At 44.7% G+C, this 23,592-nt stretch overlaps 4 protein-coding genes across 4 annotated transcripts; 1 reads left to right on the top strand and 3 right to left on the bottom strand.

Moving 5' to 3' along the window:
* Positions 1 to 4,089: 4,089 nt before the first annotated feature.
* On the bottom strand, positions 4,090 to 4,753 carry H6S33_008270 (uncharacterized protein; the record flags this gene model as incomplete). Its single annotated transcript, XM_044839708.1, has 1 exon — positions 4,090 to 4,753. A coding segment is annotated over one exon (664 nt), but the record flags the coding sequence as incomplete, so codon positions are not given.
* Positions 4,754 to 8,663: 3,910 nt separating this feature from the next.
* H6S33_008271 (uncharacterized protein) lies at positions 8,664 to 12,660 on the bottom strand (the record flags this gene model as incomplete). The annotated part of the gene is made up of 14 exons (XM_044839819.1): positions 8,664 to 8,766; positions 8,823 to 9,178; positions 9,245 to 9,492; positions 9,542 to 9,676; positions 9,735 to 10,446; positions 10,545 to 10,750; positions 10,811 to 10,938; positions 10,994 to 11,277; positions 11,329 to 11,428; positions 11,485 to 11,521; positions 11,602 to 11,687; positions 11,761 to 11,857; positions 12,083 to 12,228; positions 12,290 to 12,660. 14 exons carry the CDS (start codon positions 12,658 to 12,660, stop codon positions 8,664 to 8,666), a joined length of 3,009 nt encoding a protein of 1,002 aa, XP_044687816.1.
* Positions 12,661 to 15,241: 2,581 nt separating this feature from the next.
* On the top strand, positions 15,242 to 16,258 carry H6S33_008272 (uncharacterized protein; the record flags this gene model as incomplete). Its single annotated transcript, XM_044839926.1, has 1 exon — positions 15,242 to 16,258. One exon carries the CDS (start codon positions 15,242 to 15,244, stop codon positions 16,256 to 16,258), a length of 1,017 nt encoding a protein of 338 aa, XP_044687817.1.
* A 1,861-nt stretch (positions 16,259 to 18,119) lies between these two features.
* On the bottom strand, positions 18,120 to 19,619 carry H6S33_008273 (uncharacterized protein; the record flags this gene model as incomplete). Its single annotated transcript, XM_044839937.1, has 1 exon — positions 18,120 to 19,619. The coding sequence occupies one exon, from the start codon at positions 19,617 to 19,619 to the stop codon at positions 18,120 to 18,122; it is 1,500 nt and encodes a 499-aa protein (XP_044687818.1).
* Between the last annotated feature and the right edge of the window lie 3,973 nt (positions 19,620 to 23,592).

Raw genomic sequence — 23,592 nt, forward strand, 5'->3', positions numbered from 1 at the left:
AGTACTAGTGTAACGGGGACTGTGGGCGTAGGAACTATGAAGCCAAGGATACAACCGAGGCGAAACGAGACGTAGGAGGTTCGTGGACTATGGACTATGGGGCCGAGGTATGCTACCAAGGCGGGAACGTGGACTATGGACTATGGGGCCGAAGGGTTACACCTAAGCAAGAACGGGGACTGTGGACTATGGACTATGGATGGTTGTACCTGTCTAGTATACCGGGTAAACCTATGACGTAGCGCGAACCAAATAGTATTCGTAACTGTGAGTACAGAGGTTGCGTAAAGAGAAAAGAGAAAGAAGAGAAACAAGATATCACGAGACAACGCCCCCCTTATATATCCATACCCTATCCCAATGCTGACTCATATCCTCGCATAACAGAAACAGCAAGAACATAATAGAAACCCGCTTCGCTAAACCCAACCACACTACATAATTCTTCTCCCTTATACCCAGACAACTCACATAGCCAACCCACCTAGCTGCCGTTACAGACCACTCTCCCCCTCTAATGCCTACCTCCTGTAGGCTTAAGCTTCCGTGGATATCGTTCGTGAAATCGTTTAACACATATCGGGTGAATGTTCGACATCCGACAATGGCTGCCACGAAGCTTCGTCATAACCGGCATACTTAACCAAGTATTCAAATCTTCCCCGACGATCCTGGAATCCAAAATATCCTCGACTTCCCACTCCTCTTGTCCTTCAACTTCGACCGGCGTGTGGTACTGTTGTTGTCCTGGTAAAGGATCGTTTTGCTGCAGACGACAATAAAGAGACATGGAATACGGGATGACTTTCATAGAACGAGGGATTCCAACTCATAGGCATAAGGACTAACGATTCGCTTTACGATATATGGTCCCATACGTTTCCAATCAAGTTTCTTCGAAGGGCGTTTGGTGAGGACATGGCGTGTTGATAAGAAAACTTGATCTCCTACTCGATAGTGGGGCGCTGGAGTCCGCTTCATATTTGCCGACTCTTCCTGTATCCTTTGTGCTCGGACATTTCATCTCGTAGAAAATCTATATTTCCTTCATTTCCCGTGCAATACCATTTGCTTGATCTTCCGCCATGGTCCTACCATGTTCCAAGGTCCAAAAGTCATTCGAGGATTTCTTCCCGAATTAGCGTAGAAGGAGAGATTTTCGTTGTTTCCGAAGCATGGTTATTGGTTGCAAATTCTGCCATTGGTAACCATCGGGCCCAGTCTTCCTGTTGATAGGAAACATAACTTCGAAGGTACTGTTCCATCACGGCATTAATCCTTTCCGTCTGCCCATCCGTCTGAGGATGGAACGCGGTAGAAAACTTTGGTGATATTTCTAGACGGTCGCAAAGAGACCTCCAGAATTCCGCAACGAATTGTGTCCCTCGATCGGATACCATAGTGTCGGGTAACCCATGTAACTTCCAAACATTGTCAATATACAGTCTCGCTACTTCCCCCTTGAGTCCGCCTCCTTTGTTGTTGGTATTAGGTGTCGCATCTTAGTTAACCTATCCACCACGACCAAGATTGCATTGTATCCATCGCTCTCTGGGAGGTCGGTAACAAAATCCATTGACACATCCGTCCATGGTCCTCGGTATTGGCATCGGGGCGGAGTACTCCATAGGGTGCATTGCGTGGTGCCTTGCTACGGGTACACACATTGGCAATTCCGAACATACTGATCGATATACTTCCGGCATTTGTGGCCAGTAATACTCTCGATTCAGAGTTCCAAAGTCTTCGCTCTGCCTGGATGACCTGCCGATGGTTTGTCATGATACTCTTTTAGGAGTCTTAGCCGAAGATTGTTGTCATCTGTACGTATAGGCGCCTCGATAGAGTAGGCGACCATTGTATATCTTCCGTGCATTCGGCAAGGGAGATTTTGTTCGACTGGCGGACGCCATTTCAGAGCATCGCGAGGACTTTGTTCGGGAAACTGTCAACATTGGTAAAGGCATTTAAAAACAACTCTTCTACAGTGGACATTCCTTCAGCGGATTCATTTGAAAAAGAACCCGCGAACAAACTTAGCTTTGAATCCAAATTTTTTCGCTTCAAAACCACCTGGCTTTGATGCGTCAACCGTTCATCCCCCTCCTTAGGTAGGTCACCCGACCTCCTAGTCAATGCATCTGGTTTCGCCCCTTGTTTTCCTGGTCTAAATTGAATGACGAAATCGAACGTGAAAGAAATTCCGACCAACGGGCTTGTCGACGGTTTAATAACTTTGTTGACATGAAATATTCGAGATTCCGATGGTCGCTAAGAACTTCAATGGGAATTGTGCCCCCTCCAAATGATGTCGCCATTCCTCAAAACATCGTACGATTGCTAGGAGTTCTTTGTCATAGATTTCATAGTTACATTCCGCAGGGGAATGTTTCTTAGAGAAGAAAGCGACTGGATGTAGAATTCCTTCGTCGTCACGTTGGGACAGGATTCCAGCAGAAACATAGTCGGATGCATCGGTTTCTACCACGATTTTCCGATCCGGATCAAAGTGCATTAGTATGGGTGCCGTTGTGAACATCCTTTCAATGTCTGGAATGCTTCCTCCCTTTCATCCGTCCATTCGAATTTAACATTTTTCTTGGTCAGAGCTGTAAGCGGAGCAACAATTTTTGAATATCCCAAAATAAACCGTCGATAGAAATTTGCAAATCCCAAAAATACCTGAACATCATGGAGATTCCTTGGTGTGGACCATTCTAATACGTCAACAACTTCTTTGGATCCATCCTATTCCCATCCGGGGTGAGAATAAGGCCGAGATATTTCGTTTCCTGGACCATAAATTCACATTTTTCAGGTTTAAGGTGAACATGATTCTCATCAAGTACCTTCAAAACCTTCTGGACGTGATCCTTATGTTCTGACAAAGTTTCCGAATAAATTAGGATATCATCCAAATAAGCTGTAACAAATTGATCGAGATAAGGCCGTAGGATATCATTAATCCAATGTTGAAAGGTGGCCGGGGCGTTGGCTAATCCGAACGGCATTACTGTATACTCGAAATGTCCATATCGAGTTCTAAATGCCGTTTTCCATTCGTCTCCCTCCGCTACCCTGATCTGATTGTATCCCCATCGTAGATCCAACTTAGTATAGTACTGTGCCTTCGAAAGTTTAGCCAAAGTTTCCTTTAACAGTGGTAACGGATACCGATTCTTGACCGTGATCGCATTGAGGCCTCGGTAATCCACACATAGCCGGAGAGTCCCATCACTTTTCTTTACAAATAGTATAGGTGCTCCCGCCGGTGATTCACTGGCCCGAATAAATCCTTTGGGTAAGTTCTCATCAAAATATTCCCGTAATGCTTTCAATTCAGTCTGCGATAGGCCATAGATGGGTCCATACGGTGGTCGTTTACCCTCTTCCAAAATTATTTCAATATCATGGGAGGGTCGGTGAGGCGGAAGGACTGAGGCATCGTATTCTTTAAACATGGGAAGGCGAAGGTGGAATTCCTTTGGTACGAGTTGCTTGACGTCGGTGGTGGATTTCTCAACTGCTGAAACGACAACAGTATGATGTTCCGGTAGAGGGATCGATATTCCATGGACAGTAACTGCAGTTCCACTGAGTGAACAGTGTTTAACACAGTCCCGAGAATCAAAAACAAGTAGATTATCCTTTGGCCGAATGGTGACATCGTGCCGTCGCATCCACGGTATTCCCATCACGATCGGATAATGTCCCAACTTTGTAAAGAAACATGAGGCAATTTCTCGGTGGCCATGAATATCTAGTGAAACATCGACAATGTGGGTAATTTCTCCTGACTGGATAGGTCTTCCATCCATAACATCTACCTGGCGAGGTTTCCTAAGGGGGGTCATTGCAAGATTGTTGTGACGTACGAAAGATTCATCGATAAAAGCATATCCTGATGCTCCAGTATCAATGAGAGCGTAGGTGGGAATGAAAGAGTCGGAATTCTGAGAGACCGAACAGGTAACAACAAGAGAGTCTTCGGACATCTTATCCTCAGACACAGCAGCAGCAGCAGGGAGAACAGAAACAGGTGGCGGGGCTGGCCCCTTTGGTTTGCCATTTTTTACCAAAGGGGCTGACCTTTTAACGCCGGCTTTGGGGACCCATTTTCAAGTGGCCTTTCTCGCCAATTGCTAATGGAACGGGGATCTTGGGCGCGAGGAGCCAGGTAACGAGGCTTAGAGACATGGCGAGATTTAACTGTAACGGTGGAAACGGAGATACGAGAACGAAGGTCAGCAATAGTGGCATTGGCTTGGGCCTCCCAGACCTTTGCAACAGCGGTGATGTGAAGAACCTCATCTTCAGCATCGGCGAGGTTCTCGTCAGCGATAGTGAGACTTTCCTGATGTAGTGCCAGACGGAACCGAAGCTCTTCTTCTTCAGCCTTCGATTCCTCCAGCTCAATCTTCAAAGCAACAATAACCTCGTCGCGACCTCGGATGATCTCGGTAGAATCTTCCTGGTTATCGCACAAGGTTTGCCAAAAATCGGCAGCCTTTTCGTTGGCTGCTTCTAGTTCTGTGGTGAGGCCGGCAATGACCTCTTCCTGAGCCGTGTCGATAACGGGTTCTAGTGGTGTGGGGGTGTCAAGAGGCTTGGTGAGAGCCTCCAAACACTCCGCAATAAGACCATGAGCCTCCGTAAGTTCTTCGCCGAAGTCTATATCGGCTGGGAGGGGACCATAGGTGGTCAGAAATTCTGAAAGACGCTGCAACAGCGTATCCTGAGTGGTGTCGGACATAGTCACGACCAGAGCTAAGCAAGGTGGTGTTGTATCGGTTGGCTGTAGAGGACGCAACCTAAGTGTAACGGGGACTGTGGGCGTAGGAACTATGAAGCCAAGGAATACAACCGAGGCGAAGACGTAGACGTAGGAGGTTCGTGGACTATGGACTATGGGGCCGAGGTATGCTACCAAGGCGGGAACGTGGACTATGGACTATGGGGGCCGAAGGGTACACCTAAGGCAAGAACGGGGACTGTGGACTATGGACTATGGATGGTTGTACCTGGTCTAGTATACCGGGTAAACCCTATGACGTAGCGCGAACCAAATAGTATTCGTAACTGTGAAGTACAGAGGTTGCGTAAAGAGAAAAGAGAAAGAAAGAGAAACAAGAAATCACGAGACAACGCCCCCCTTATATATCCATACCCTATCCCAATGCTGACTCATATCCTCGCATAACAGAAACAGAAAGAACATAATAGAAACCCGCTTCGCTAAACCCAACCACACTACATAATCCTTCTCCCTTATACCCAGACAACTCACATAGCCAACCCGCCTAGCTGCCGTTACAACTAGTGGTCCCTTGATCCGACAGGCATTCAGGGATAACCACAAAATGAATATTCCAATTCCTGCACTTATCGATGACTACAATTATCATAAGGGTGGTGTTGATATAGCTGATCAGTTGCGCAGTTATTTTTTTACACAGCTGATTGCAAGACGCAATTGGTTACCATATTTCTTTTGGTTACTGGATACAATGGTTGTCAATGTCTTTCTCCTCTACTCACTCAATCAAGCCCTACCTCGACCCAAAATCACACATAAAGATTTCCGGCTTTTACTTGCTGGTCAGCTTCTTCAAAAGTACGGACCAGAAGAGATAAAAACACGCCGCTGGTACAAAAGAAAAACAGCAAGAGTCACGTACAGCAAAATTTATGGAGTTTTGGATTTACCACCACCTGTTGACCGGCTTCTACAAGAACATGTACAGGTAGGTAACACATCTAATATTTTTCTAATTGCTACTACTACTCGCCATTTCACAGTGTTTCTGGCATACTAGGTACGCATGGAAAAAAGAAGAGAATGCGAGTACTGCCGGCTGAAGTTGAGGAGAGAAGGACAGAAAAGAAAAAGGGCCCCTACATCATATTTTTCCTGTGTACTTTGCAAGTTTGTCCTGTGCCGTGCCTGTTTTGTAAAATATCACCGTGACGACCTGATTCATTGACAACTCCGAGTCAGTGCCTATTGCACCACTTCCTACTGCACCACTCGACAGGTCAACTATAAGTAATTTGCAACCATTATCGGTTGACAGGGTGAACCAAAATGATTTGCAATACACCATCGGTTGACAGGGTGAACCAAAAATGATTTGCAACCATTATCCGAGTCGGTTGCCAGTTGAACTAAGCCACCGGCCCCCCCTACCAGACCAAATATCATATCACATGACCTCTCAAAAAGGAAATCATCAGCGCCAAGTGGGTGCACGGTCCAGGTCGCAACTTTGATAATTTCATCCGTCCATGGGATAATGTACTATCGCTAAGTTTTCTAACATTGGAACGGTTTGATTGGCTGCTGAGTGCAGGGATGTTGATTAGTCAGCACGACACATCAAAGTACTGAGCACTCACGAGAGGAGGAGGATGGGGCCAAAGGCCCCTCATGATTGTAGAGGGAGAATTAAATTTTATTTGATACCCATAATTCAACGTACAACTCGCGGTCGCGAGTTGGCACACCCCTAGTATCGATGTACAGTCGCAACTCGATATGTCGGAACTTAATACCCCCGATCCCTTGCTGTCTCGTACGAAATCCTCTGGGATTTTAATTTCTTCATGCAAAATCAACTTGCTATCCCAGATTTATCGTAAATATTTGCTATCCCGTATATATGAAATGAACTGTATCTTAGTAATCCGACATATCGAGTTGGGACTGTAGAATACTCAGCGCGGATAATCCACCGAAGTACCCACACTAGAATAGGTACAAGCTCTATTCTACAGGTGCTGTGGAGTGCTCTTCTTTTTTACTGGGCTACTGGACTAGTTGAAACATGATAAATCACTCGGGTGCACCTGCCAAGGATCTATTTTTTGCTTTTCCGGAAATGTTGGATAGACCAAGCGTAACTTTTACACGTAGAGTACACGGCACCGGAAATTCACTTTTGTCTTTTATAGGAAACGATCAGAGCGAATCAGCGAACCAGAGTAGTAGAGCCTAGAGTATTGTACAGTTGCGTGCAACAAGTTCCCGCCGTTTTTTGAGGGTAAGCCAAACCATAACCACCCCACCACGAGCTCTACAAAAGTATCAAGATACGACAAGCAGCAAGCTATTATTACTCTACACAAAACAGGTCTAAATCTGCATAGATAAATAAAGATACAGGCTATCCAATCAGTAGGATGTCTGGCCTGCTGGATCGCCAGATTTGAACGCCATAGAGAATGCATGGAAAATACTTAAGCGCGCACTAAAATGGTGATAAAGCAATAGACAGAGAAGACCTCATCACGAAGATGAGCTTTCATTGCCGGCAAGAGGAGTGGGAGGCATTGCCTCAATCAATACTGGATAACCGATGTTGTTATCAAAACCCCAACAGCAACAATGGGGGTCTCAAAATAGTGCCCACAAGCTGAGTATTGGATTCTGAGGTCTTTGCAAAAACCTGCCCCCGAATAGCAAAAAATTCAAACACTCGGCCGAAGCCTTGGGATGATTAAGAGTTGAAAACATCATATATACAATTAAGTTTCCCTGGATCGCCACCCATATAGAATTGAGTGGGGTTGGTAGTACATAGCGGTTCACATGGCCTTGAACTTTGGCGGGCGCAGGGTTTTGGGCCCTAGTGATGGCACAATACAAGACGAGACGAGACTAAAGCATAGTCTTGTCTCGCCTTGCGATAGTAGGGTTCATGTTTGCCAATACATAGGGGTTAGTCTTGCCAAAGTCTCGAGACTTTGTGATCACAGAAATCTCTTGATAGTGAGGGTTGGGCTATTAGTTGAGGGATTGAGCAGAAATGAATAATTTTTCCTGACAAAGAAAGCCCCGAGACTTTTATAAAATGCTCTCGAGATCTTACATATTTAACTTTGCATGGTCTCGTCTTATCTGATTCAAAGTCTCGCCAGGTTTTGTCTCATGCCCATCGATAGTTTTAGCGAATTTATAAGTATGTAGCAACCAATAAACCTGCGAAATTGCCCAACAAATACTAATTCTTATTGGTCTTAACCATTCGCAAAAACACTACGTTTGCCGAATGTACCTACCCCTAGATGTAGATTTCTCATGGGAGTTAATAACTAAGACCTTGAAACCTTACGTACCTACATATGTATTGATTTACATAGTTCCCTTACAAAATAATGAAGCTGGAATCATTTTCGAGACTGTGATGTGAAGACATCCTTATCGATTCCCTGTATTACATCTGTAGGCCGTAGACAAAGTTCCCGCCTACGGTATGTACATACTGAGCAACATGGAGATTTCTTTAGAACGATACTGAAATCCAGGACGAATAGTGGTTTTTATCGTCTGTGGGGCAAGGTACGTATACCTATTGCGCAGATTATATGAACTCTTGGTAAGAAACCTTACTGACTCCACTCCTCATTGAATGAATTATCAATCAATTATCAATCAATCAATCATTCACTCTTCATTGCATACACGAATGAACTATGAATCGATCAACCAATTTACTCTTTATTGTAGTGATTATATCTCGAGTGATATTCGATGATGCTCATTTAATCGTTGGTATTCTGGAACTCATCGCATTGATCAAAACACAATCAATAAATGGCACGGTAATGATGCACCCAGAGAAAAAAATTATGAATCCGTAGAGTTACATTTCATGCTCAGAAAATCATAGAGAAGCTGGCGCAAACCTCTCCTCATTTAATACCGCTTTACATATCAAACTTTCCTCAATCCACTCTGTTGTCACCATTCTTGGAATCCTTTGGCGTCTATACATATGAAGTTAGAATATGAATGTATTAAAAGAGGCTTGGTATAACATTACGATTGAATTAAACTTCTGATAGACTGTAACCGTGATAGATCGCCGGTATTGACAACAACATGGGTGATATCTAGATCGTTTATATCTTCAGATATTTTACCTCCGGCAAACTGCACTAGGATGCTGGATATGCTAGGATCATGAACGTGTGCATATATATCGTGAGGACCGGAGTTGACAAATGTCGGATGCCTGGCTTTGAACTCCTTCGAGTTCAGGGTGTCTATATAAATGACTAATTCTCTGAAGATCCATCCAGGTAAACCGTCAAAGCTATGGAAGTTATCATGATCAAGGGTCTGAATGAACTTGGCCATGAATACATGTTCAATATTAGTTGACATACCATCGAGGAGCTAATGTTTGGCTATGTCAATGACAAGAAATACATAAATGTATAAAAGGGGACATGTGTAAAATACCTGGCCCAATTCTCCAGCATCAACATCTCTCGCGTAACTGTCACCCCATGTGTCGATCGCGTTTTGGCTTTTCTGTTCAATATCTCCAGCAGCAGAGAATATGTATCGGGGTTCTAGTGGGAGAACATAGCCTCCTCTTCTACCACCTCTTCGTTCTGCTTCGTCTTGGTGGATTGAATCTAATATCCACGAAGACCGTATGATATCATGGGTCCCCTTCTTCTTCAATGCAGAAATCTTGACAGTGTCTAAAAATGGTTAGGGGTAATTATTTAGTACTTTGAAGGTGAATCTCACTTCTGTCCCCAATAACCCAAGTGTTTTCAGCTGCGTTTTCAGTTTGGAAGATCCTGCCCCCATGGGATTTGACAAGCTGTTCCAACTCAACCTTGCTCTTCTTTTGTTTAGGGGATGTAGACTCAGACATGATATCTAGTAACAATTCTATCAGAAGTAGTTTCCCCGCGGAACGCAGTAGTTTTGCACTTACAGAAAGAATAATCCTTAAACAGCGGATTCGACCTGCTCACAATTACTTGATCCAATCTGTGGGCTGTCTCGGATACTCCAAGAACCTTCAATTCTCTTTTTATCCGTTTTCCCGGTCTTCTCCTATTTTCCATATTCATGGCTTTCTCCTCCTCCCCCTTCTCGACCTCATCCTTTAGCCTCAATAATCCCGATATGCTAAGTGCACTCTTCCAATCCTTGTCCTCCCTTAGTCTTTTGAACCTTGGAAACCTCAAAGTCATGCCAACCCTGAATTTGTCAGTCGGTGCTACACTAGCAGCTTTGACTTCAACCACAAAGCTCCTGTCAGGGCGAATCCACACATCGGGGCGCTCGAAGGCTTGATCACCTCCTGCGAGCTCCATAAACTCTTTAGGCGGGTTCTTGGGATCCCAAGGCACCCACTGGGAATCAGTCATGTGGGCAATTTGGGAGTATTCATTTGCGGTAAAACCACCACCCACTTTACAGAAAGACCAAAATTTCATGGGATTTTCGCCAGGAAGAAGATGATTTCCATCGAGGCGGACACCGCATAAATACGATGAGAGGATACCACCGCGCTTCCCGCTTCCCCAATAGCCACCAAGAATGAGAAGGTCAAGTGATTCGCCAAATTCTGTCATGTAGTCTGGTTTTACCTTCATCCAATCATCGTTTCGGTCGTTGAGGCGGTATATGCTTCGCGGATTCTAGATGATTAATACATTTAGTCCAGGAGGGTTTCACTCTCAAACACTATTGGGTGAACATATGGGGGCCTATACTCTACTCGTGCGAGTAAACCTACCTTAATAACTAGGCCTTCACTTGCTTCGGCGATTACTTGCCGCAACATTTTTTCAATTTCTCTCCCCTCTTGTGCTTCCACATACTGATGAACCTCCATTCTTCTGTGTACGCTCTTGATACTTCTCTCCAGGGCCTTACGCCTGTCCCTCAGTGTATAATTAATCAATGATTGTCCGTTCAGGTAAAGTATATCAAAAACCCGAACTGCCATAGGAGCATATCAGCACTTGTAGGATATAAATAATGACTGAAGAAAATCCTTACATAAGGGCCTAGGTCCATCCCCATATGGGTTTCTATTCCCCTCCAATGCAGCCGTTTTTAGTGTCCCAAAAGCAACGATAACATCCATTCTGGGGTCCCATGTAATCATTTCCCCGTCTAAAATGATACTGCGTCATGACAAGTTAGAAACCATCAGTATAGATATAATGGGGGTTATAAAACCTTTTAACTCCTTTGTCAAATGCCCCCCCCAGGTGTCTTGTCAAACTTCCATCATCCCAACCTGATCCATAAAGCCTTGTGTATTCCTTCCCCCTCCTGCTCCAAAACATAAATTTTCCATTCTGATAATGCATTTGCATTCGCTCACCATCGAGCTTTTCTTCTATCCAGAATGTTGGATCTTCAGCTGTTGGGTGCATAGCTTTAACAACCTCGGCCATGGAACGCTTCTGAAACTGTGCAAGTTGAGGTTGGAAACAGGACATAAGGGTCACAGATTTGTCCTACAATACCATTACTATAGAACGAGGGAAACCAAAGGGATATCGAGTTACATCGGAATCCATGCGGAAATCAGGATTATACAACTCCCAGCAGACACGCTTGAGAGATGATGAAACATTGAATAGGGCATCCGCATCGGGATGCCACGCACTACGAAGTATTAGCAATAAGTTTTGTTTCCAACAATTGATCAAAGAGGTGGGTACTCGAAGAAGGTTTTTTCCGTAGCACCAACTTTCATCTCTTTAGTTATAGGTAATGGTTGTCAGTACGGATGATCGAATTATCCTCAGAAAGGGCCTAGCATGCTATCGGTAACTTACGCCTCATGATAATTCTAATGATCCACATCAGTTCATCGGCATCCATGTTGTTATAGAAATCGACCATAATCGGCAATTGATCCTCTCTACAAGAACATATGGTGACGGGTTAATTGTCTGTATAAATTGTCATGAGAATTATGGTAGATGAACGCTCACTCTTTAGTAGCTTGGGAAAGATTGTCAAGCATTGCGTTCACTTGATCAATCGTCAAGTTGCCTGGGGTGGTTCTCATTGGGCGTTTTTTAATCACCTCTAAGGTTCAGGGGCAGACATTAGTGTTGAAATTTCGATTGGATATCTCCTCAGATTATGTAAATAATGCGTAGGAATTGACAGCTCCCACAGTCCCAGAGATCAAAGTGGGCAGTAGTTGAATAATAAATTGGAGGAATGTATTTCGGAGCGGATTCGAAAATCAAAAACTCAAGAAGATGATATAATAGAATTCTCACTATTAATTCTTACAGTGGAACGTACCATGGCAGCGTAGAGCAAAGTCACCAGCACTCTTCGAGGCGCCTGGTTGCCTCCAATTTAAGAGAGCATAGCCGTCATCGCTGTCTTTATTAATTTTCATCACCTTGACCCACAGATGGCCAATTGTCTTTTCTTTAAGATGGTATCTGAACTCAGAAGGAGAAATGTGAGTCTGAGACCATTTCTACTTTGATAGGGAAAACATACACACTGCGATCTCTGTCTTTATCGCATAAAATCAACCTAAATGCGGGATAGATATCATTTCCAACTTCAGTCCTCCAGCGAGATATAAACCGGTCAATAATATTCCGTCTGATTTCATGGGGCTTTAATTTTGATACTCTTTGATTGGGGCCTGTTCTTTTCTTCTTGTTCGCAAGAAGTGGATCAAAGAGATATGTGTGTAACTCGTGAAAAGGAAGAGTATGTTTTTTGTTCCTTGGCCTAAGGGGATAATCGCGGTTAAGTTCCGCCTCGGTAAGGATTTTGTTAGGGCCGAAGGCTTCTACGCTGATGCCTTCTACGATATCGCGAGCCACGGGTGGGGCATCTGGAAGGGTACCGAGATCAGACATAATACAAACAGCTTGAAATATTCGTTGGTAATGTGAATCCTATGTTTCGTTATATTCTTCGAGGGGAGGCGTCAAGCAAGATGGAGGGAGCAGCAAGAAAGTCCTTAAGGGAAACGTCGAGTCATACATGTAGTTATCGAAGCCATGATACGGGCTCGGCTAAAGTGGACAAACGCGTAACCACGTGAGCAATAAATGCAGGGACGCGTAAGGGTTAAGTAGGCACGTCCACCTCAAGACCCCCGGTAATAGCAATTTATGAGTCCTTTTGGTCCACCCAGTTGATAAGTAGATACATAACCTGTTTCATACACTCCTCAACTAATAACTCTTCAGTTTTCACAGTGATCCCTTGGACTGGTGAGACATACAGATTCCCTGACTCCCCACGGGGAACTATGTATATGCGGTGGCTAAGTGACTTTGCCTCTGTAAAAATGATCATTTCCTCAATGGCGAAGTCACTCTGCCACACCCTAATCAGGAAGTCAGGGAATCTGCATGTCTTACCAGTCCAAGGGATAGAGGGTGACAGCTGGAACTGGTTCCAAACTTTTTGCCATATAAATTGCGCCCCACTATTCCTAAAACTACCCAGCAGCCCATTTTTTAGGTGTTGAAACGAGAGAATCTTTCCAGTTGTCACCCGTAGTAGACTTTTGAGTTCCGGTAACGGCCATTAATTTTGGGAAATGCCATTTGCCACCCAGAAAAGCGGTAACTACCCGCAACTGTAGTCATGTAGTTTCGAGCCAACTTTGTATGTGGATTGACATGCAGCCTGTAGTTAGTTTACGATTATACCTTGCATGTTTGGCCTACTCTAGTTAGGGTTAGGGACCTTTGGCGCCGCCGCAGGGCTAGGGATCTTAAACCACCCTTCTACTATGTACGTAAGTACAATATCAGAAATGGGGGTAAAACTGATACCGCATCAGTACGGCATTGTGAGAATATGCCGCTTTATCTTCGTATTTTGACGAAGTAAACGGTAGTGTTACCGCAGTGGTACGGCATTGCCAAAGACTGCGGTAGTCATTTTATCCATGTTTCTGTATATGTACATAGTTACTTATGAGAAGTATACCGTAGCGCTCTTTTGGTCTAAGTAATATTTCTGTTAATACGTACATGGTACATTGGACTTCATTATACTACTTCGCAAAATAAAGTTTTGAAACCGCATTCTCAAGTTTGAGCATTGGTATGGTACTGGGTAATCTATTTCAGTTGCTTGTCTTAACTCTATTCTCCATTAGGTATTACGTTATGATACCAAAATCTCATCCAAATGCTTCAAACTACATGTAATTACAGGACCCGACATATTATTTGAAGCTGTATATATTTAAAAAGAAAAAAAAATGGTTCTGGAGATTTGAGCTACTTGTATATATGTGATAGAGTTGGGGTTTGATTATGTAGGGCCTGGTACACGTCTATATGTACATGTGCATGTATTTACATCTTTGTGCTTGTTGAAGCCTAAACCTTACTAGAGGGGTAACGAGCGTAACTACATGTATCACGATCACAGCTTAATAGTAACAGCGATCTAGAGGTCAGAGGATAGCCCCTAATAGTTGCCCTGTGTGGGCATTTGTGATGATGGAGAGAGCACTACATGTATATAGTGAAGTCTTGATCCAGTATTGATACAGGTTTCTGAAAATGTATCATTTACACAACTCGTCGTAATCCCTTATTGAAGAAGTCTCTTGTTTAATGGGTATTGCAGACGATAAATTTCTTGAACCTACATACCTATTTTTATACTCTGCATTCTGCTAAAGGGAAATATACTTAAGACTACAGTGTACGGTATATGCGGTAACATACCAAACTCTCCCCCTTTCCCCTATCCTACGTGCCCAGACTTTTGTTGAATATATGCTGAGTGGAAGGCAGGTTTATGCGGTAGGTATTTTGTTCTTGCGACTGTGCTCTCAATTCTACTCTACATAGCATAAAGTACTTGTATTCGATAAGTCAGGCACATCATACATGTAGACATGTACGTATATACCTACAAGTACATATATGCCATTATATAATTATCCCCCTGTCGTGGCCGTGCCAAACAACCAATCTGGCAGTTATCAACCTCTGCCTCAACCAACTTTACGACCACTATCTGCGTGCTGTTGATTATCATAGCTGTGCGTACTCGACGTAATTTGCTGTGACCACGATTTACCCCTGCATGCTTCTCTTAAATTTGGTTTTCAATACTTCACTACACTCGGTGAGAAGCCTAAATTCCACGATTTTTGTCGACAGCGTATTCATTCTGATTCTATATCATAGTGCTTGAGCCATGAATCTGAACCCTCCGACTTCTCAAACCCAACATTCTTCAAATTCTAACCCGAGTGCTGTTGCGTTAAGAGCCGCAACCCTAAGTTTTGATAAAAGCGTAACAACCATTACATCTCCGACAGAGGATTCGAGCAATCGCAGCGCTACAAAAAAGGGATGTGTGATCAATAAGATTTCCACGGCAAGCTCACCAATCGGAAAAGTGGATACCGGTGATAAGGGACGTCTACCAGCTATTCAACAGAGAAAATTGAAAGACAAAATGCAGGAGCACCAATACGGACCCCCCGTCTCAAAAACCCCCTTACTCCAGAAGTCTTCGTCAATGGTTGTTGGGGATGCCGCCGCCGCAGAATTTAGAACTCGAATAGCTAAGGGCGGCACAACAGTCGGCAAAGGTGACGACAAGCCCGCAACCGGCACTGTGAACACATGCAGTCGTTTACTTCGGGATGGTGTTTCTCTAGAGGAATACTCGCCGGCGCTATCAGTAGATGTCTCGCCGAAACACAGCAGACTACCAGATATAAGCTCTCAAGGCGTTGATTCAACTTCGCTAGAGGATATATCTTCTCTTAAAAATTTATTTGAAAAAGGTGCTACGATATGTGCACCAAAGCCTATCCGGCCGGTTTCGGAAAACCCATCATTGACAGCTGCGATTATAGCCACTCAGCTTTCATCTTCTAACTCCACACACAGCTCAAGCAGAGGCAGTCCCATCCTCAAGCAAAGTTCAAAACCTGCCCAGGGAATTTCAACTCCTTTAAACTTTGACAACCGTCCAAGCTCTCATATCACGGCACATGAACCCTCGCCTTTTCTACTTGACTCGAAGCAATCTGAGATGCACGAGACATCTGGATTATCAGACCACAAGAATGCGCTTTTAGCAGCTACTTTAGCTGCCAAGGGAAAAATTCCACGAACCCCCCCAAAAAAATCCCAACCCCCAAGGCCGCCTCCCCCGAGAAGAGCACATGATAGTTTGAAGGTACCCAATGGCAAGACTTTAAAAATTGAGGATAACTCCGATGCGTTGTCTATTGATTCGGTGAAAACGGGTTTCTCAAAGTACGACACTGCTCGCTCATCGGTTTCATTGCAACCCTCCCTATCGCACTCAACAATATCTCCCATACCAAAGAGACGCCTTTCACTGGGAAATATCCCCCCCAAATGGCAGGAGGTAAATCCTTCGCCGTGGTGTCCGCCGCAACCCACATTCCCCCCATCCGCGGTAGCTGCCGCCAACCTTTGCCATTATCAAAGCATTTGACCGGGGACTCTGTTATAGCTGCGTCACTCGCTCCGTCCCGCGTGAATTCGCCCGCGCCGAGGAAGCCGCCTGCACCACCTGCACCGCGCCGTGGCCGTCGAAAAAGTCTTCCCTCACCCCCCAAAACAGGGTTTAGGGAAACAATGAGGAAGCCTAGGTCACCTGCTGAAGCTAGCCCCCAAATAAAGATGCCAAATCTTATAAAACATCATCCACATAAACATTCGGAGGGGGAGCGTCGGCGTTGGAGGCATTTTATTACCGATGTAGAGCGAAAACGTTATGAGGGACTGTGGGCTGCAAATAAGGGACTTCTCCTGACCACATGTGATTCGAAATCGAAAGGCCCTTCACCCTATTCATTCAGTTTACAGAAAACAAAATCTCACCAGCCACATAGCTTTCAGTTACAACATGTGTGGTCGTCAACGCCAGACTATACTGAAGACTTGTCGGATTGCGTGCATTCTTTGATAGCGAGGGATATTTGGACTAGATCGAGACTGCCGTTGAATCATTTAGCAGATATCTGGGGCCTTGTCGATCACGGTATGAAGGGTAGACTTAGCAGAGACGAGTTTGTTGTTGGTACGTGGTTGATAGACCAGAGTTTGAAGGGAAGGAAACTGCCTCTCAGCGTCCAGGACGAAGTGTGGCAATCAGTCAGAAGACTGGGCGTCAAAATACCACCACCAGGTTGCAAGAGTACTACATATAGCAAAAGACATTAGGTTGGCGATACAAATACATGTGTATGGAAGTATGGAGGAATGCTAGAGCGCTAATAGCGATTGACTTATACTAGATTCATTAGTAGTAATTAGCGTAAATTTTCAAATTTAATATGAAATTGCGGATTATTGGTACCCCCCGAAAATGGAAATTTCACACACGCGAGCGTCTGCTATGTGAAATATCATTCAGGATACCGTCATCTGATGCCATCAAGGCGCATGTTCGCATCACCCACACCTACACGGCACGGTGGAGGGGAATTCTATGCACGGTTAGAACACACCTGATATTAGAAAGATCGGAGTGTAAGTGTCCCAGTTAATATGAAGCGGTACTACTAGTAGTGGAATAAGAATATTGCTCAGATTATAAGAGAGTAGCCTCCGCACGATTCGGCCTCGTTCAATATTTATTCCTTCACCTCATACCTACAACGCACAGGATTTATATCGACGGCTTTCGCGAGCCAGCCGACATCAAAATTCAAATCAAAGCCATCAATACCAGCTGATGCCACAACGGTGAAGTGATAGACAAGAAGTTAAATACCCAACTAAAAACCACACGTTGACCTTAGAACAAATTATCTAGAAACTAAATCTTCATCCGTCCTATACAGCAAAACTCAAACAATTCTCTGGACCAATGAAATGAGGTATCTTGCAGTCATAGAAACAAAAGAAAAGCAATTGTACATGTAAGTACGCGAAACCCAAACCAGAAGACTATGAACACAAAAGAAACGCCCACAAAAAAAACCCACAAAAATTTATGTAACAATAAAAGAAACTAAAAATGCTAACGCTACATGTAACAACCTATGATGAGGAATGGTTCAACAAACTTACTATCCCAATTCGTACATCTGAATCACGAGATCTGGAAGAGCAGCCTCCTACGAGAATAAAAGAAAGAAAAAAGCAAGAATACGACTCCAAGAACACCCACCCTGTGGTTCGTTCACCCCTAAAAAGAAATAAGAAATATTTAGCACATCGCATCATGTTCACTGTACAGCACACCAATATCGGCGGAGACCTAAATCCGACGGCATCCAGTATCCTAGAACCGGAATTCCAGAATTGGGAGTGTTTCGGAAGCGCCCCGCCCCATCTCTTGCATAGCATTATTCATCGTAACTGCATGTCCAAGCCTCCCAACGTCTGGCATCTCCTAATACCCTATACTTGTATGGTTGACGTGGCGGGAGGGCGATTTTGGCCTTCCCATGCGCAGTATCACTCAGCTTGCCTCGTCGACGCATGTTCATCTCCAAAACAATAACGCGGAGAAAATCACCGTTTTCCCTGACCTCGCGTGGTCGTGCGGCCGGGTTGGATACGCGGGAATTTGCAACGGATGCATCCTTGTGTGTCTCTTTGCTAGGCTTTTGCGATGAAGAGTAGGTTTGCATCTGGATCGCTCCAGTGCAAGGGGAATCGGGGGTAGCATTTGTTGGGTTTAGATAACGGCGAAGCGCTGGTGTTGGGGTATCAAGACTCAGGGCCGGTCGCTTCTCATCTGTGAATTGAGGTGATATAGAAAGGATACTTCGGGTAAGGTAATCGTCTGGCTGGGTAAAGGGTGCAGCGACCGAAATAGATGAAAAACTCCGGGCAGCCGATTTAAGGACGCGAATCGAGGCAGTCAGATTCGACTTGAAATTAAGGCGGCGGGTCACCCGTTTGAGAGCGTCCTCGGAAAAGAAGCCTAACTCTGGTTCAAGCACAGGTTCTGCGGTATCGTCGTCGGAATCGAACATTAGCGGGTGATCGAAGTGACACTCCTCAGAATTCGATGCCAGGATTCGAGCCCGGGGATCACCGGCGGGACGTTTTCGAGAGAGGGGCAACGATTGAAAACTGCTCCACGAAAATGTAGACCGGTCGTCATCTTCAAGAGAAGGCACGGAATCTGATGAATCGGACCGAACTGACAGGTGACTGTCGCTTGGTGACTTTTGAAGCGAACAGGAAGTATCATCGTCATAATCCGGGGGACCAAGGAGCAGAGATAATGAAGATCGAGTTGAATCTCTTGAGGGATCACGAGATAGAGCAACGGATTCTAAACCAAGGAAAACAGACTCTCCAAGGGCATCATCAAATGACAAAGGTATATCGTCGGAAGGCGTTGGAGGCTCAATGAAAACGTTCGGAGAAGGCCGCTGCTGCTGTTGTTGCTGTCGCAGAGCAACTCTCTGTTTCCTTGAGCCTGGGGGAGGAATAGCCGTTACCGCCAGGAGGGCCGCAACTGCCGGTGCTACACCCGTATGTTTGTTGTTTTTGTAGTGATTTCCTCTAGACCTCGAAGAGCCCTTCGTAGGGATAACCATAGGGCTGGAGGAAATCAAAGGTAATGGGGCAGACATCATGCTCGGCGACGACGACGACGATGTTTGATGGGAATACCAGGAATGTATCTTTTCATGTACGACTGCAGTATCGGAAGATGGAAATATATCGTCGTCCGAAGTTGAGGCCGAAAGCGATCGAACAAGACAGTGGGAGTGTGAGTTGTGGTGGTGAAGGTTAGAGGAAGAAAGAAGAGTGATGGCGGTAGTGGTGGTAGTGAAAGTAGCTGAGGATAAGGACGTTGTCCTAGCGGGAGTCAGGAGTAGCTCCATCGGAACGGGTTCGCTGATAGCTAACAATATTTTCTGTGTTATGTATGTATGAGGCTGGCGGCTTGGAGGGGGTCCAGAGCTAAGCGCACAAAGAGTAAGGCAGAGGGTGCGCTGTATGCCTATGTATGTATGTCTAAAACACCGGGAATGGGTTTCTTCCTTCTATTTGATGACGGATAACAGGCCTGACAGTCTGACTGTTTGACTCCCTGTAAATTAAAAACAATGTCTCGCCTGTCTTTCCCTGCCCTATCCTCTTGCTTCTCCGTCTGGAATATGGATGGCTGAATAGATATTGGTATAGATAGGGAATCACTACACCGGCAAGTGGGCAGCACAGTAGATAGATAACGTCTGTGTGCGGATAGAGTACAGTGCACTCTTTCTACTTCATGCAGCAAGCCAAATGTTGGGGCCGCACACACTTGTTTCGAAACTTTCTGCTAACCTGGTAGAGAAGGATGACTCGTGACAAATCGATGTCTCAAGGATTAAAACAGGGTCCAACTCGAGAGCGAGTCACGCGTTTTTTTTTTACAGGATATGTGAACAACAAATTGCTGGGGATGTAGGTAAAGAAGCGAGAAAGATAAGTGGATAGATATTGACGGATGATGAACAAAACAAGCGGGGTGAGAGTGGAAGACGGCGGGGAATCCACGTCCTTATGTAAATCAAACATGTCGTGTGGGAAAAATAAGTAGACAGCGTGAATTATACTGTCATTCCTAGCGGCCGGGCATCACCCGCGAATTGAAGCATGTTGGGGAACCAAGATGAGCATGGAGAAACACCACGGGTATGGTTTGATTGACGGGCAGTAGATGCTCATGGACAGATAAGAAACAGCAAACTGAACCAAGAGCATGACGATTGGGACCGCATAGCTGGCAAGGTACTCAATATCCAGAGTAGAAAGATGGGACGAGCACCACCGCCACCTCAACCCTCTTCTCAGTTAACTACTGCTAATCGCATCCTCCTAGATACATAGAGCGGTGGAAGCCAGCAGTAGCATCATACCTAGAATACCTCACTAGGCGAACCTTACCTCTTGGAACAAATTCAAGTAGCGAGAAAAAGAAACTTCGAATACGGGGTTAAAACTCCCGAGATACAGAAAGATAGGGAGTCGGCGAAGTGGTGCATTTCTCAGACCGCTAGCTGGTCACTCTATCACGAGGTACCTTCTTGGTATCCCCTTTCCCTGTCTCAAAAGAAGTGTAGAGACTGTAGGTATTGTAATACTGCATGTAAGTAGGGCACAAAAGCAAATCGGAACCCCCCAGAAGATAGAGCATGCTACGCTTTCATCCGGCGCCCCGGGAGTGAGCACGGCGGACAATCCAACCTTTGGCTCCAGGGATTCACAGGGTAATCCAAATGGGGTAATTTGAATACATCATTCGAACTCACTCGCCATGAGAAAAGCTACCCAAGGGATGGGTCTCGATACCTACATATGTAGTCTCATAGATCATCCTGTATTTCAGAGGGACAGTTACAGCACTACACATCATACTGCAGGGTGGGGGAACACAAAAGGAAACGGTGGATCTACAGTCTGTCAACAGCCTATCAGGACCCGCACATTTCTGCACCCTTATCAATACCCGCCATCTTCCCATTGCAGGCTAGACCTGGTTCTAGAGTATTGGTGAGTTACAGCAGTAATCTATCTACCTTCCAGCGCCAGCCCTTCGAGAAGCGTTCTGGTTTGAGTAACCTCGGTTCCCCATAATTTGGTTCACGCCTAGAAAAAACAATGCCCCTGTTATTTGAGGAGATGATCTCTTTGGGAACTGGCAATGTTCCGTCGCTAAGACACAGCAACTTGTTGAGCGCATGAGAAAAAAAAAAAGAAAAAAAAAACAAGCGCAAACGCCCCTCATCTGGACGCTAGAAACTCTGAACACCCCCTAACCCTGCAATCATTGGCCCACTTTCCGAGGAGAATGGTTGCTCACACGAGTAGCACTTTTCTCCCCAAAGAGAATATTAGATCCTTCCCAAAGTGTATTAATATTAGGTAAGAGTCAATCTTCTTCTCAGATTCAGATCGATCGAGTACACAATGTACTGCGGGTGCCCCATCCGCTCTGCAAGGTCAACCTCGTGTCTGTCACCGCTTACAATATCAAAATCTTTGAATCAAGAGGACGTTGGTGTGTTCCTTTTATTACAGTGAACTGTTGTGGGCAAGAGTAACGTATCGCTTGAGGGTACCTACAACTGTCCAAAGGAATATTCCTGATTGCATTTGAAACAAAGTAATTATCTACCAAACGACAACCAATCAACCTGCATTAGGCAAATGCGCTTGCGGCGCTCAAAAGTCGGCCTAGAAATGGACTGAGGAGTTGGGTTCGAAAGAAAAACAAAAGCTTGGTATCAGTGTGCCAAGACCCAACTATTAACAAGGTGAGCAAGAAGGGAAACGGAATAATCTCTCGAAAAACCAAACAACTGAAACAGGCCCATGTCCCCGAATATTTTCGAACCTTGAGATGTTGTTGAAGACAGAAAAAACACGACGCTTGCATAAAATTAAAGAAAATAATTAAAAGAAGAAAATAAGAGTTCCTTGGTGAAAAAAACCTCACAATCCTTCAGTTTGTCAAGCGGTAATCATAAGCACGCCATTTAAGGTATCACAGAGCGGTTTTAAATCGTACTGAAGTATCGGTACTTGGTTGTTTCTCATTTTACCAAGCCATCCGCCTGAAGCACGAATAAATAGCCAAAAGGTCGGGCTTACGGTATTTCACTCAAAGGTTGGGGAGGGACAGGAAGAGTAGGCGGCGGAATGCATATGAAAGTACAACAATGTGAATTAGTTGCATTGCATATGCAGACTGCCCTGAATATCCATCCATTGATATTTGCGCCGTGAATAAAAGCAATGTCCTGGAACTATCAGTTATCTGTTGCAAGTGTGTATTGGACTAGGCTTTTGTCCATTAAGATGGTACAGACGTCATAAAAACGGTCGAAAGGAATATGAAAATGGATATCTGACGCACCACTGGCTAGGTCTCAATGATTTCGTGAATGAAAGAAAATTTGAGCGTCGGAATACATTTCCACAAGTACCATATTCCTCCCAGGAGCGTATGTACATGTATGTACCTTATGTAAATATCCTAGTGATGATTTCCACCTAGAACTGATCTCACCATGTAATTCTACCGGCATGTAACGTAGCACGTGTAATCACTTCGAATTGATATATTTCTGTGGGATAAATGACTGTCACGTCAGTTCCCCCCCCATAAGGTGATTACCCCACATACTTTTCTTTTCTTTTTATTTCCAGCTGCCAGCTTTGTTTTTCTTCCCTGCATAACAAGTTGTGGGGCATTAACCTACAAATGCTGTTGATAGCCCATGGCTAGATAAACGAAGGTAGATCACTATGTCCAACGGATATTACCCCACCTGTGCCCCTCATTGTAGTGTCCTGTTCTTTAAAACTGTAAGGTCCACGGTTACTGCGTTGGTTGCATTTTCATCTGAGCCAGCCAAATTTGTCCCATCCTTGGAGGTTATGGCCGGACTTCGGCGCTCTTTCACCAATGATTCTAAATAAATCCCTCGTTCATTAAACACATAGTCGTATGTAAGATATGCAAAGAAGAAAAAATAGCAACAGCATACTAGAACCTTGCACATGTCTAAAATACGGTTCGGTAGACTAAGGGTCTTTTGAGGAGAGTGAAAGATAGCTAACGGTGAACCGATTGAAGTGTGTGTAATGGAGTTAGCGAAATGTAGAGCACGTATGCCCTTTCAAGGCTGAGATAACTGGCTGGGTGGGGCCTGAAGATGGTCTGCAGGCTCTGAAATGTAGTTATTGAGACAAACACATGTAGGTTGAGTGCTTAAGCAGGATGTAGGTACTCAGTGTTTTCTGTTGCGTTCAGAGTTTCTGTAGGTAATGAAGGTTGCAAGAGATGGTAACACGTTTTGCGGT

Source organism: Morchella sextelata (genome assembly GCF_020137385.1).
Source record: "Morchella sextelata strain SCLS chromosome Unknown scls_26, whole genome shotgun sequence".
Taxonomy (NCBI): Eukaryota; Fungi; Ascomycota; class Pezizomycetes; order Pezizales; family Morchellaceae; genus Morchella; species Morchella sextelata.